This window comes from Rousettus aegyptiacus, unplaced genomic scaffold (genome assembly GCF_014176215.1).
Source record: "Rousettus aegyptiacus isolate mRouAeg1 unplaced genomic scaffold, mRouAeg1.p scaffold_m13_p_7, whole genome shotgun sequence".
NCBI classification, from domain to species: domain Eukaryota; kingdom Metazoa; phylum Chordata; class Mammalia; order Chiroptera; family Pteropodidae; genus Rousettus; species Rousettus aegyptiacus.
Window position 1 is genome coordinate 15,747,088 of NW_023416310.1, and position 15,532 is coordinate 15,762,619.

The 15,532-nt window shown below is 50.0% G+C and overlaps 1 protein-coding gene across 5 annotated transcripts in view; it reads left to right on the forward strand.

The window, feature by feature from the left end:
- The window catches only part of PLB1 (phospholipase B1), a 144,620-nt gene that overhangs the window by 112,195 nt on the left and 16,893 nt on the right, over positions 1–15,532 (forward strand). For all 5 annotated transcript variants that reach the window (XM_016145347.2, XM_016145345.2, XM_016145344.2 and 2 more), the window contains exons 41-50: positions 463–544; positions 1,233–1,337; positions 2,436–2,531; positions 3,034–3,105; positions 8,898–8,963; positions 12,104–12,164; positions 12,722–12,780; positions 14,443–14,510; positions 14,787–14,830; positions 15,045–15,144. In XM_016145347.2, coding sequence (XP_016000833.2) covers positions 463–544; positions 1,233–1,337; positions 2,436–2,531; positions 3,034–3,105; positions 8,898–8,963; positions 12,104–12,164; positions 12,722–12,780; positions 14,443–14,510; positions 14,787–14,830; positions 15,045–15,144 — 753 coding nt within the window. The remainder of the gene's footprint in view (positions 1–462; positions 545–1,232; positions 1,338–2,435; positions 2,532–3,033; positions 3,106–8,897; positions 8,964–12,103; positions 12,165–12,721; positions 12,781–14,442; positions 14,511–14,786; positions 14,831–15,044; positions 15,145–15,532) is intronic.

Below are 15,532 nucleotides of genomic sequence, written 5' to 3' on the forward strand. Positions count from 1 at the left end.
TCTCTCCTAATATTAACTATATTTTATGGGTGTGAAATAATACATAATAAAATAAAAGGAGACACCGTGGGGCATCAGTATGAACGAAGGAGATGTCTGGGAGCATGAGTGTCAGAGGCCCCAAAATACCAGCTCCGATACCAGAGGATGCATTTTTATTTTTAAAAATTAAACATTGCATTTCCATTGCCTAAATTTATTTGTTCCTTGTAATTTGCTGTAGTCACAGTGCCTACGGTTTAATACTTGTGCTATTTTAATATGAGAGGGCTCATTCACACACCCTTGGGACGTTATCCAGTCCCTGTGTCGGGTCTGAAACCTGCCCCTGAGCATGTGTGTCAGAGCCTCAGGTCACACGAGCTCCTAAGCCTGGCCTCTAGTGAGCCACGCTGTGCAGCAGAGCTAGACCCTGACCAGAACTTTGGTTCCGAGTCCTCCTGCCTCCCTCTCTTTGTGCAGCATTTTGTGTAACTGCGCTCTGACCCCGCCGGAGAACTCCCAAGAGCTGGCCAGGTTGGAGGCCATCACCAGAGCCTACCAGGTGAGACCAAGAAGGGTACCATTTGGTGTACTCTCCCCCCCTCCCCGCCCTTGATTTACCCAGCAGCCCTGAGCTCCCTTGGGGAGTCACACAGATGTGGAAGGAATGCAAGATTCAAGGGAGAACTTTACCATCCAGGCCCCCTCCTCTGCCCCACCTGGCTGAGGCATCTTAGGTACCCTGGTTGGAGTCATCCCAAAGGATTCCAGGTGGCAAAGCCCTCATGCCCCAGCTGTGCATGGTGGCTTACCCCTAACACTTGGCCTGAGGCAGGCAGTAGCCCTGGATGCTCCATAGGACTGCCTTTCTCTCCCTTGCACACTAGCGCCACCCACCTCCTCAACAGGCAGGCCATGGCTCATCGTAAGGAGGTTGTAGGTCCTGAACCTGGGGGTCCCCGGGAGACTCTTCCTAGGTTTTTATTCCTTGTAAGATTTCCTGCCTGGCCCTTCAAAGCTTGCAATTCACTTAAAAGCAAAACAGAAAGGTGACCCAACCTGTTTCTAATTCTCTAGAAAGAGCCTTGCAATTAAGTGTGTTTGTGTTCTCAAAGGAAGGGCTGAGGTAGCAACCCGCCCCCGCCAGGGAGATGGGGGTCAGGACTCTGCCCATCACTCCCACCCTTGCCCCACTGGGCTCTTGGGCCACCTAGGGCCTGTGCTGAAGGCACCCATGCATGTGTCCCTAGAACAGTATGCGTGAGCTGGTGGAGTCAGGCCGCTATGACACGCGGGAGGACTTCTCCGTGGTGCTACAGCCCTTCTTCCACAACATCCGGCTCCCCGTCCTGGAGGTATGCTCCCTGCCCTCCCAGCGGGGCTCCCAGAGAGAAGAGGAAATTCAGGGCAGAAACACCAGGTGCTTCCATAAGAGTGCGAATAAAAGGAAAAAGACACAGGCAGTGCTCCAGGAGCTGGTCTGGTGGGCGCAGCCTCTTTGAACATCTGAGCTGCATTCCCAGAGGCTTCCTGATGTAGGGTGTTCTCATTACTATTGAGAGCAGCCTCCATTTTATTGAGCACCTGCTATGTGCCGGGCACTGTCCTTGCCATACAGCAAATCTTCACAACTACCTTTTGAGGGTGAGTTTTATCATCCCCATATAACACAGGCTCAGAGATGTGAAGTCACCTTCCAAAAATCACATAGGAAATATGGAACAGAGAGGCAAGATTTGAACGTGTCCAGGTCCAGAATATTCACTTTCTGCCACACACACACACGACACTGCAGTCACCAAGGAGGGCTCTGGGTATTGTTTCTAACCTGGCCGTGCCCTCCGGTGGACACTCCCACTGTGAGCAGAAGAGGCTGTGAGCGGACCAAGGTGGTTCTCAGTTATGTGTACCTGGGCCTCCATCCTAGAGGCCTCACCTAACTGAAGGGAGCTTCAAGCACCCCTGAGTTCCTCAAGAGAAAGGAGGGTGGCACACTTTCCTGGAATCAGCCTGCCCCATTCTCCCCACCAAGACCACAGAGACCTGCTGGCCAAAGGCTGGGAAGTACCTTCTCCCAGCGGGCTGGCCGAGACTTCCTTGGGAACGAGGTCCCATCCTCTCAGCCATGGCGTGGGCCAGGTGTCACACAAATGTGCCTGAAAACAAATATGGCAGGTTTTTTTTGTTGTTGTTTTTGGGTTATTTTTTTTTTTTTTTGAATAAGGGGGATTGTTGGGTTAGAAAGGAGGATAGGTTTTTGGGGCCACCCAAGGCTATGAATCTGTGGGATCATTCTCCTCTCCTTTAGGTGGGCAGGCCTCGTACAAGGCCAATGGCTCAGAGACCCAAAGGGTGTTGGGGGATCAATCCCAGGGGTCAAGTCAATCGGCTGTGGCTCCCTGTCCATCATCTGTACCAACAGGATGTTGAGGAAGTATATTTCTCTTCTCTAGGATGGACGCCCGGATATGTCCTTCTTCGCCCCAGACTGCATCCACCCAAACCAGAAATTCCACTCTCAGCTCTCCAGAGCCCTTTGGGTCAATATGGTAAAAATAAGTGGGGTGTCCCTGGTTCTCTGGGGTTCTAGTCTAGAGCAGAGTGCCAGCCCCCATAGAAGGGAGCTTGTTCTTGACCTCTTTTGCCATTAAGATACAGAGGAGCAGAGACTGGCACCTCCATAGAAGTCTCTCAAATTGAAAATGTGGAGTCTTTAAGATCCCAGAATCAACTACACCGTCTTCTCTGTGCTTTGGACTCTGACGAGGGACTATTTATTCAACATTTTCTATGTGTCAGCAACTGTGCTAGGCGCTTTAAACCATGTTACCTCATTTAAGCGTCTCAACACCCCTTCAAGAGAAGTATTATCAGTTTCTGAGGAAGCCGAATCCCAAAGAAGCTAAGAGATTCACTCTGTCAATATCCCACAACGAGCAGAGCCCCCGAGGTCAAGTTCGGAGTTTTCCCACTGCGGGATGCTGCCAGGGAATATTCACTTCCACAGAAACAAATGAGTACACCTGTGTCTCTCTTGTCTTCCCCAATCAGCTTGAACCAGTAGGAGGGAAAACGGAAACCCTAAACCTGACAGCAGATCTACCCCTCTCCTGCCCGACTCAGGTAATAAGGGAGGGCCTGCTTTATTTCCCCCCAGAAACCCAGAGCTCTGACCTCAGCGCCCCCCCCCCCGCTTCGTTCTCCACCACAGCATTTTCATTGCTCATCGCCTGGGAGTGGATGGACTTTAGAGGATGAAGGAAGTTGATGAGAATGGGAAGGAGAGAAGAAGGTGCAGAGGCACTTACTTCTTCGGGAACGGGAGAAGCAGGTGGAGAGAAGGCCTAGCAGATGGAGAGGATCAGGAGGAGAGAGGTAGATGCTTGAGAAAGGAAGTCTTGAAGTCAGAAGGTTGGTGAGAAGACTCGTTTTAGCAGCAGCGTGTGGGGCAGGTGAGAGAGTCAGGCTGTAGGTGAAGCCTAGCGAGAAGCCGGCCAGATCAGAAGTTGTGGTTAGTGGTGGTAAAGCCTGAACTGGGAGTTTCTAGCAGGGCTAGGGTCAAAGAGGAGAGCCTGGGAGCTGTGTGGAGGAGGGGCAAGTAGGAGTGGCCTTTTGAGAACTTGGGTGAGGACTCAGCTCCTTTTAAGGAGGAAAATGTAAGCGATTGTTCAACTTGATTTCGGGCCCAGGGATGGGAGCAGGTTCATGTTCCCACTGCCTTTTCTAGGCCATCTTATGGCTTTTTAACCAAATAAGGCCAAGGCCTGAGAGCCCTCAATAGCAATAAAAGCAGATGGGCCTGACCCAATCTGAGAGGCTGCTTTTCCCTCCTGGGCTGGCTGCCTCTCGGCCTCCACCTTCCCAGCTGAGCAGGGAAGGCCCTGCAGCTCCCCCATGCGTCTGCCAGGGATCCAGAGAGGGCGGCAGCCCTACCCAGACCTATGCCTCCTGTCTGCTACCTCCCCCGCATCAGTTTTCGGCCCAGGCTCAGCCTTATGTGCCGTCAGCCTCATCAGGAGAACAGGAGTGGTGGGAAGAAGGATGATATGGAAGTGGGGGCACTGGCAGCAGAGGGCTCAGTTCCTGGGCGTTCAGAGCAAAGGAGATAGTCAAATGAGGTAACAACCAGTGCACCATGGACGCCTCCAGTCCGAATGGTCAGATGCTGGCTGGACGGCTGGGGCAAAGGCCCAGGGGGACCTACTGTGCCAGAGGTAAATGGTTTCATTGCTAGATCCCTGAGCATGTCCAGGAGGTTCTAGGCAACTTCAGTAGTAGGGGCATTTGGGGACTCAGCAGAGGCTTTAAACCATACTGGAGGTAAGTGTTTCAATATTTTTACAACTCATATGGCCATACCGAATATCAACCACGGAAAACTCTCTCCAATCTACCGATTCAACCCTTCATTAAGTAGTAAAAGGAATAACCAATTCCAGGGAGCCATCATTTGCTCTTCCTCCCCACAAACATTTCTTAAGTACCTTGTCAGAGCCGAGGCACTGGGTCACGGAGAGCCCTGTCACCACAGGCCACACGGTATGCCATTCTCCTCCTCAGACCAGGCAAGCAACCCTGAAAGGATGGGGTCCCACCAGCACTCAAGCCACAGGGGGCTCTGCTCCTCCATCAGAACAGAGCCTGACTGAGTCATTGGTGAGCAAAGGATTGCAAATCTAGCCTCCTGGAACCCTAGAAGCCCAGCCTAGGAGAAGCAGTTGCCAGGCAACCCCAGAGCCCATTCCCAAAGACTCCATCTGTTGGCCAGCCCAATTTCACCGCACCACACTACGTAGCATTCTGTGTTCCTCAGGTCCCATCTGCTCCCTCCCATGTGCCTTGGAGCTATATTAAAGTCCACGAGCATCTTGGTGTGAGCCAACAGGGGCCAGCCAGCACATATTTTAGTGCTAGCTGTGTCTAAACATAGAGGCAACAGGCAGGACCCAGTGGGAGGAGGGGGCGGAGATGGATGGGAGCACTGGGGAGCTTTCTCGGCTTCCTCCCTGCTCCTCCCCCACCCCAGTCAACTGTAAATGCATGCTGCCCAGGCAGGTTGGGTACTTAGCAGCACTCTCTGAATGGCCGTTGCACTTTCATGATGGACGAACGATTTTACAGACAACTTTTGAATAGCAGCTCTGTGACTGTTGTCCCTTCCTGCCTTCCTTGCCTCTCTGCCCACTCCTTCCCTAACCCAGGGCTACTGACTGTGGCTCCTCAGGCTTTGAAGAAAGCAATCGAAAGACCAGCATGGTCCTTTGTCAACTCTTTTTCGTCTTGCCTTCTCTAAGCGTTTGATAAAGTTAACCACCTCCTCCGTGAGTTTCCGGGACACGAAAGCGTCTCCATTGTTCTGTTTTTCTAGTCACTGCCCTTCGCATCTCTCAATAACCCTCTTTCCTTCTCCCGGCCGCAAAAATGTGGATATTCTCCAACTTTCATGTTTCAGCCCTATTCTCTCTTCTCTCTATCCCCATCCCCTCACTTTTGGATTTGTCCATTTCCAGAGTTTCCTGTTAAATTTCTTTGCAGGCATCTCCAAATCTGTGTCTTCATTTCTTATTTCTTTCCCAAACTCTACCTCTATATTTCTAACCCTTAAGAGCTGTTTCCCCTTTGGATGTCCTATGTGGCACAAGGTTACCCAGAAGGCAGCTTAAATGTATGCCCAGGGTGTCAACAAAGCAGGGGAATCAAAGAGAGAGGGACAGATAGAGAAGCAGAGAAAGAAACTGAAATAATTTCAAGTGATATTTCATCCAATCTTTTGTCTTGGAAAAAGCAGAGGTTTGTTGGATTCTCTTATCCATACTAACTGTTTAGCAGTGTTTCAATTTTGAATTACTTTTGGGGGACACTACTATCTTTTGGATGCTTGGAACTTCTAAATCTCTTAATCCTACCCTGACCTCACTAACACTTCAGGCTCAACAAACATTCATTTGAAAAATAATTTTTGAGTAAGAAGTGTCAAAATAAGAAACATTTGTCTTCCCGAACTCTCTGATCCTTAAGACTTTCCTGTTTCTATCAGTATTATAGTGGTTTTCACCATTGTACGGACATGAACCATCAGGCGGAAACCCCATCCGATAGGATTTTTCCTGGTGCTCTTCCCACCTGCCCCTCCTCTCCATTCCCACTGCCAATACCCCAGTTCAGATCCTTATCACTTTGTATGTTAAAAGTTATCTGGTCCTACCTTCCCATCATAAAACAACAGAGAATTATATGATCTTAGGATCTCAGCGGGGAGGGCCTAGGAGTCCTGTGGGTGCAATCTCTTACAGAATAACTGAGTGATTCTACCACATCCCTCCGAAGGCATCATTATAAGCCTCTACTTAAACTTCTACACTCTCGAGGCAAACTGCCAGGTGGCTATCCATTAACAGGTTGTGGAATTAGACTAGTAGGTCATGAACCAGAACATGTGGAAGGGGGTGGGGCGGACGGGATGGAGTGGAACCAGAAATGTCAGAGGGTGTTCGGTGTAATGCTGTTATGTCCTCCTCTCCTCCACCACCGCCACCGAGTCCTCTCGGTTCCCTCAGCCATCGCAGACAAGCCTTCCCAAACCCCGTCTCATGTAGTAGATATGTCTCCTTGGAACATGGCCCCTCTTAAGTTGGTGCTCAGACCTGCCGGGGCACTCCAGTGTGGTCTGAGCAGCACAGAATAGAAACAGTTCCATTTTTTCACTGTGGAACTTTATACCTAGCGATACAGTCAAGATGAGTATGACCTTTTCCTGAAGCCAGGAGCTCACATTGCTGACTCACATCAGGTCGCTGTCCAGCTCTGCCCACTCCCAGGCAAGCCACACTGTCTTTGGACAGACTTTCTCGCGCTGGCCTTTGTTGGGCTTCCCTTTTCACTTACCGGTGTTACAGAAGAAGCCTAAGAGAGCCCGTCAGGCTAAGTGGAATCCCTTCTCCACATAGTCTGCTCAGCTCCAGGCCTGTAGACCACTCTGACTCATGGCCAAAGGTCAACAGAACAAGCCCTGGGCACCCCAGGCCATCTATCTGTCACTGGCCTGGACCTGTTCTCATTTCTCCTGCTCTGGCCTCATTTTCTACCACATTCTGGTGTCTCCCTGACCTCTAACTCCTTTGACTCAGTCTCCCCCTCTGGCCCTTCCCCCAACACTTGGATCATGTGACCAGATAGGCCCTCCAGTTGGACTTTCAGCACTCTCAGAGGGGCAGGGTGCATGTCTGCCCTCTGGTTCTTCCTGTGCTGGCCACTCTGAAACCAGCTCCAGCCTCCATATCCTAGTCTCAGTCAGGTCTCCCCTGAAGCAGGGGGGAGGGGAGAATTAATTACTAACCCCTCTCCCCTTGAGTCTTGCCTGCAAGGGCCATACATCTCCAGATCTTGCTGCCATTCCTCAGTAATCACTGTGCTTCCTGGCCACACTATTCTTTGATGCCTTACTGCCACCCCATAGCTTCTCAGTGCTCTCTGTCTGACTGGGCTGTCAGCCCCTTCATTTCTTCCCCTCATCCTGGAACCTAGAACAGTGCTCTGAACACATGGGGCTCAACAAATGTGGGTCAGTTATTTATGGAATGCTCCCAGATTGCTCTCGCCTGATGGTGAATGCTCGGGGGATGCTAAATAACTTTCACTGGAGACAAGCCTCGTTAGCCATGGTGACATGCCATTGAAAGCCCTCTTTTACCTTGCACTGCTGCTTGCTGGTTAGGAAGGCCTGGGATGTCAGGCCCCAGCTCTGCACTCACAACTTGCTCTCTACCCAGAGTGGGTCCCTTCCCCACTCTGGGCCTCCGTTGCTCCTCATGTGTAAAGTAGGGGCTTTCAGGGGTTGCAGACTCAAGCAGGAACACCATGGTGTGGATGGGATCAGGCCTGAGATGAGAGGCAGTGGCCAGGACAGAACCGAAGAGAGCACGCCCCGTCTGAGAGCATTCGGATTCTGCTCTCCTCCCATTTCTCCTCCTCCTCCTTTGTTAATACCATTCAGGCCAAAACTAAAGCAGAATAAAACAAAACGAAACATCTCCTGGATGGGTTTAGCTCATGGACAGTCAGTTTTCAACCCCTGGAATGATCTCCAATGACCTCTCATCCAACATTCTGCTTCTTTTTTTTTTTTTCTCTCATTTTATTCCCAAATTTTTCCTTCTACCCCACTGACCCATCTTGTGAAAGAGTTGACAGCCCTGGGCCATTTGGCATTTCCTGATCAGCATCTTATTAACTGGTTCTTGCTTCATTATCAAGTCTTACATTTTCCTCTTGCCTTGCTTTTCCTGCTCCTCCTCTGTCTCGTCCTTCTTCCTTCTTGATTAATCCATCACCTGCAACTGAAAAGACTTGGATTCTCGACTAGGCTTGTGCGAAAACTGATTGTGAAATAGATAAGTGAGTAGGGAATGAAGAGGATGTTTCACGAGAAAAAACATGACCCAAATATATGAAGCCAACCTGATGATGGTAAGACACAGAGTTCAAAGGAAGTGGGGGGTGGGACGCGGTGGAGGAGGGGAGAGGAGATATTTAAATGTGCGGATAATCATAACACTTTCTAGAAAAGATAAAATGCTATAATGTGACTCTCTTGCCAGATAAATCACAAAAGAAAGAAAATAGATCATTCTGATGATTAAGGAGTTGTTCAGTTGCTAGGGTGAAAACAAAAGCTTAGAACTCTGACTAGAACATACTGGAATCCTTTTCAGGGCTTTCATTGTGTATTCCTTGCCAATGCTGATATGAAAACTCTCTGGAGAATGAATGAAACTATGTTGATACAGTTCTTTCTATTCGAGTGTAGAAAAATCATGTTAAATAAATGTAGAAGACAGGATTATTAGTTCTTATCTTTCCTAAGCAACTTCAATATTGCCAGATAACCTCTTCCTGTGGTTTCTTTTCTTTCTTAGAAAGAGCCTTTCTTGAGAACCCTCCGGAACAGTAACTACACATACCCCACCAATCCTGCCATTAAGGTAACCCTTGACACATGTCTGCCTCTCTCAGGGACAAACCATTTCTACCTGCAGTGACTCGGGGGTGTGGTGCAGGTTTCAGAGTGTTAGCTTAAGCAGAAATGTACCCTTCTTACATACTGGAAATTGCAATGTAAAAAAAAAAATGTCTCCTGAACCATAAAGTCACAGGATTGTCCTAACATGTCCTCAAGTGCTGAGCTGACGTCAGCAACCAACAAAAGGAAGTGCCATGGATCAGCTTTCCCTGACCTTTGAAGAAACATCATTTCCGATTAGGCAGCTCAGCCTTTCAAGAAGGAATGAAGGGAGGTAGTAGGCATGATGTGCCATTGACTTCCTGTAAGGTGGGAGCTGAGTGGAAAAAATCTCAATTCCAGGCACGGGCCCAACAGGAAGCTGAATCATACCCAGGTGGGTCCTCAGGGCTTGTTTGATTCAAGTCAATCATACTGGCCCTGAGGAACCCCAAAGGATTCAAGACCCATGGTTTTGAGAACTGCTATTCCAAAGATGGCCTGGAGGATCTTGGACCTCACGAGGCCTTGCAGGACCTGGCTTGTTGGTTACCAGGACAGGAGCTCAGCCGCCAGCATAGGAGTTCAACAACCAGGACAAGGGCCCAACCACCAGTTTCAGTAGAGCAGCTATGGTGTGTCCAGTCTTATGTTAGGGGCCAGAGGGAATTCAGAGAAGTATCAGATGTGGCCCTGTCCTTGGGGGATTAGAGGTCATTCCATGTTGAGCACCTACTATGTATCAGGCACTGTTCCAGGAAGATGGAGCAGAAGATTGGACAGATGGGTCCCATCTTTGTGGAGCCTACAGTCTACTGTAGGGGTATTCAATAAATAGTGAAACACAGTCATTTCAGAGAGTGTTAACATCTCTGAGGAAGTCGACGTGCGATGGGGCACTGTAGGAGTGGCAAGTTCCGGCGGTTGGGAAGGCCAGGCCAGTCCTCTCTGAGGAGGAAGGATTTGAGTCAGGACATGCATGATGAAAAGACACCAGCCGTCTGGAGAGCCAGGGTCCCAGGCAGGACCACGGAACACAAAGGTTCAGAAGTGGGGCTGAGTTAGGCGTATCTGAGGAAGAGAAAGAAGGTCAGAGTGGCTGTGGGCAAGTGAATGAGGTAGAGAGAGGGGTGAGGAGGCCCGAGGGGTTGTCAGGTTGTCGTACAGAATCTGAATCCCTAAGTGGGAAGGTTGGCTTCAGGTAGAGAGGTGTGGGAGCCTTTGGAGATTCTAGGAGACAGTGACATAATGTTGTTCACCTTTGTAAAAGATCCGATTCATGTGGGTTGAGGAGCAGCAGCAGGAGTGATGGAGGAAGGACCTTTTACAAGCCAGCAAAAGTGTCGAGACTAACCTATAGGAAATTGTTGAAGAGCTATTAGATTCTAAGTTGAGCGGTCCCAGCCCTGACAGCTTCATGGCTGGGCAGCCTCTCTGGATTCTCTCAGGCTCGTGATAGCCCAAGGGAGACTTGTCCCAGGCAAACCATTGACCAAAAGTCATTATAATTGAAATATCAGCTACATCTTGTCAATCAGACATTTATTTATTTATTTAACACTTATTTATTTGGATGCCTAAGTGGAGTAGGCTCTGCGCTAAGTGCTGGATACACAAGATGAGCCAAGGGGGTCAGGCTTGCGCTCTTGGATCTTGCAGTCTCGTGTATCTTTGCTTCTGCTGCCAGGAGAGTTAGAAATCCAGGCCTAGGATGTGCTGTTATTTATTTAACACCTTACCTTTTAAAATAGCCACAGACAGGCAACATCAACATTACCTGGGAATCTGTTAGAAAGGCAGAGTCTTGGACACCACCCCGGTCCTACTGGAAATCAGGACCTGCATTTAACAAGATCCCAAGGGCATCCGGTTGCACCGGCGTAGGATGCAGCACGTGGTTCTCCCCCGTGACCACGAGCATGCTCGCGTTCTGACCTGTGTCTGTTAACCTACGAGCAACCTGCTTGTCTCTGGCTCACCAGTTATCTCAGAGAATTCTAAAGAGCTCAGGGCTACTTTTTTTTTTTTAATTGCATTTCCCCCGATATTTGTCATCAGCACACGAGCATGTTCTTAATTTCAGCAGAACATCCGCAGAGAAGAAGGAATCCATCAGTGTGATGAATTGAGCGATCCCTTGGAATAAACTAAATTATGTCAGATTAAGCAAATAATATTTAAAAGCAGTTTCGTTTTGCTCCCTCGAGAGAGGAGTGTTTTAACAAGACTTGTCTTCATCATCATCTGACCAAAACAGAAGATATGAGCCTCCAAAGCTTCTGACAATCACATCCCCCACAATCACATCCCCCAGTCAACGCCTGTTTGTGGAGCCCTACTGTGCACTCAGCACTGGGCTAATCCCTTGAGCCCTCCTGGGGATGTGCGGGTATTTGAGACTCTGAGGAAAAGACTATTTCTCCCCCAACTTGCTGGTACAGGTCATTTCTGTGCCCTCTGCTTCCCACCTCATCCCTTCCTCCAGCACCTAGAAAAGGTGCTCTGTATTCTAGAGACAAGAGAATTTGACTAAAGGTATCTAGGTTATCGGCATTATTTTATACACACATGAGGAAGCGGTTGGCTATTCAATTAAATGTGCAAAAGAATATACACATGTACAGAAAAGATATGCAGAAACCGGTAACTTTGCAATTGTGAAAATGTTCTTTTCCTAAAAATATTCTAATTATTGTTTCAGTCCTAGCACTGTAATTAGAGTCCATTAGCTTAATGTTCAACACCACCACCAAAACCCATCTGTAATCTCTTATTAGGCATCTGCATCTGTGTTCCTCTGGGAGACCACTCACAGTACGAGTACACAGTTTCTCCTCTGCTTTGGTAGGACTGCTGGCTCCTTCAAGAGTGTAGATAAGTTGAGATGAGAAGACTGTGTGAGTGCGTACGTGTGTGCCGCACATTGTTTTGTGCCTAGGGGTAGGCAGACTCCGTCTTCTCTTCTCTCATTTCCTTTGCAGTTCAGCTATAACGAACAGTTCTTACCCTCACATGATCCCCTACAGTGACATAGTTCTAGCCTCTATTGAAAATTCCTTAGCTAGTTCTTCTTGGGCTCCACAATCAGTGTTAGACATTGTGTCTTTCCTCTCGTTGATTTAGAACTGGGGCAGTGACTTCCTGTGTACGGAGTGGAATCCTTCCAACAGTGTTCCCACCTCGGGTAAGCGAAAACATCATTTCCCCCTTCAATTAAGGGCCTTGTTAAGTGCCAGGGAGACCCTGTAAACATGCCTTGGAGGCTTGAGCAGGACGCACTCATTGCCATGCAATGCAGACCTAGATCTGGGACAGCCTGCGGGAAGCTGGCCTATGGTCACTGCTGAGCTCCCAGGCCTCTCCACGAATCACACTTCTCATCTCCACTTAGACCCAGTGGCAGCCCCTCAGGCCTCCTTTCCCAGAGAAGTCAGGGACTGGGGTCCCCTCTGCCTGTGCACGTGACCCCTGTGACTGGAACTTATATGGACCCCTCCAGTGGGAACTGGGCTCCTTTCCAGATGGGCAATAGACATCAAGCCCATTCAAGCCCATTCAGAGCAACCAGTGCCTTGGTTGCTCTGAATGCATGGAAAAAGCAAATTTGCTAAAGCCTTAGGATGGAAATAAATATAATGAGGACTTGTGGGACTAGAGCAGAATCTCGGACTCCTAGTCAAGTTTATACTTTAAAAGAAAGACTTCTCCCTGACCATCCCTCTTTTTACCTGTCTGTCCTAGTCCATGAGCTCCGACCAGCAGACATCAAAGTGGTAGCCGCCCTGGGCGACTCACTGACTGTGAGTATTGAGCTGTGCCAGGCACGGGCACCAGCCAAGCCCTGTGCAGAATCAACTCTTCTTCTGCACTGGCTCTGCATTCAGCATTTAACTGACCCTATTGAGAATGTACCTGTGTCAGGCACTGAAACACAGCCAGGCAGCCACAAGACATCACCAGGCAATCTAGAATGCCCAGTTCTGCCCTTCACAGTCTCACTCAAGCACCACCTCGTCCATGAGACCTCCCCTCATCCCTAGGTAGAGACATGCACCTCCCCCCCCTTTCCCTACTGTCCCCAAGTATTTCATCTCTGTGTTATGTTACTCAGCAAGGCTGCCCGCCTTTATCAGGGACCTCGTCTCTGTCTACATGACTCACAGAGTGGTGGGTTTTACCCGCATATTGCCCAGTGCCCCTTCATGCCATTTAAAGATGCGTCCTTTGGGGCAGAAGGAGCCCAGTTCCTGCACACAGAGTAATTTCACTAAATGAATCACATCAGCCAACTATTTAGCTACTGTGTGCAAGACGCACTGCGAGCAGTTCTGAGGGAAAAGAAGTATGAGACATAGTTATAACCCCCAAGAAACTTGTCCGGCTGGGAAAACAAGAAAGTTACACCGGAGAGCTACAGAGCCTGACATACAGGACTTTTAAAAATCAGGTATTCATTTCTGTAAAAACAAACAACCTCCCCTTTGCATGTGGATGTGTTTAAATTTCGGTATGAACATGGATAAAGTTGTGGAAGGATATACACCGGGCTCCTCACCATTAATTAGCTCTGGCGGAGAGGATTGATGGTTAGGGGTGAGGAGGGCTTGGAGACCCTACAGCAGGGGACAAGGTTATTAAGGTCGGGGCGGATTATTAATATTTTAAGGATCTTTATCATTTCACTCGTTATGGTGAATACGTATCTTTTTTGTACTTTTCAAAGAGGAATTTTTTTTTTTTTTTTTTTTTTTAAGACAGGGCACTTAGAGAACGCTTTATGGAGGAAGTAGAAACCGACAAAGGTCTTAGAGAATGAATTCAAGAGTTCAGGGCTGGACAGGAGGGAGTTGAGCGTTTTGAACACTTCTGTGTTCAGCACTCCGGGAAGGGCTGGAGTGGGTGGCCGCGGGGCAGGTCGGTTCAAGGCTCTCAGACTTCAGATCAATTTGCTTAGACCTGAAGGTTCGCATGGGCAGGAAAGGAGGGTGGTGAACAAGGGAAGGAAAGTGGAAACCAGATGATGGCGAGGTCAGAATGTTGGTGAAGCGGGGTGGCTTTGGCACTGTGGGGAAGGGACACCTACCAAAAGGTCAGAGTCGGGGGGGGGTGTATGAGGTTTACTGAGAAGAGCAGGTGGACAGCCCAGTGAGACGAAAGAGACTTGGAGGCCAGAGAGTTGTGTGTGACAGGTAGATGAGAGTCTCACCTGGGACTACGTCCGGCAAGGAGAGAAAGAAATGGGAGCTAGAGAGGCTGGGAATACAGAATCTCAGCTCTTCTAGGACGTGGTTTCCGTCTGCGTGTAGAGGATTGGGGAGTCAGAACAACTCAGAGAAAAGCAAGTACCACCTTCAGAAAAGGTAAATCCAGGCTGCCACGCAGGGCAAGCGGGGCCTCTCCCAGCACCCGCGGCCCGCACCTGGGCCCGGCCCAGCCTGCAGCCTCCTCGTTGCCTTTCACAGACAGCGTCAGGAGCCCGCCCAGGCAACTCCAGCGACGTGCTCGTCTCCTGGCGCGGACTCTCCTGGAGGTGAGGACGCTCTTCACTTATTCTCTATTGACGATGCTCCCCCAAAGAGGCATGAGTGGCGTGTTTCCCTGCCACCTCTCCGGAGACTGCGGCAGGTTCCGTGGCCCAGCGCTGAACTGCAAGGAGCCCCACCCCACCCCCCCGCCCCCCGCGCTGGTCCTCGGGGTGATGGGAATCATGCGCCAGGGGCGGACGCTCTGGTTCTGACTCAGAAACATGGCAACGTGTGGAGCAGCAGGTTGGGGGCATTTTGACAAATGTGTTTCTCTTCCCCAGCGCTGGAGGGGATGGCGTCTTAGAGACCCACACCACGCTGCCCAGTAAGTAGCGACACGGAGAAGCACCGTCACTGTGATCCTACCAACCCCTGAGGCCAGGGCCTTCCCGCCGAGCGAAGGCAGAGAAGGTCACCTGCAAGGAGGGAAGTCGGCCACCCCGGAAAACACCTAGAACTGTCCTGCCCCCGACCTGCGCCCCAACACTGCACGCCCATCTCCCTCTCACCTGCACTGTCTGCTTCTTCCCTCCTAAAAGATATTCTGAAGAAGTTCAACCCTAACATCCTCGGGTTCTCCACCGGTACCCAGGAGGAGACGGCCGGACTCAATGTCGCGTTGGAAGAGGCCAGAGCTCGGTGAGGAGACGTGGGTATAGGAGGGGAGGCCAGGAGGGTGGTGCTGGGGGCCCCGCCCCAGACGGGCACTCGTAGCTGCCATGCACAGAGCACCTGTGTGTGCTTGGCCCTGAGTGACCCCCCCTGTGATTATCTCATGTAATCCTCATACCCTTCAAGATGGGGACCAGCATGAGGCTTAGAAAGTTTCCTGAAAGGTCCAAAGTTATCCAAGGAGCCAGGATCAGACCAGATGGAATTGACTTTCGTTCTGCCCACTGTACTGTTACTGCCCCTCAGGGCAGCGGGAAGAAGCATGCACTTGGGGTGGGCCGTCAGGAAGCAGCCACCCCCTCCTCGGGGAGCTGGCCTGCTGACTCCAGCGGATCTCCCGGCCCAGCGGAGGTTC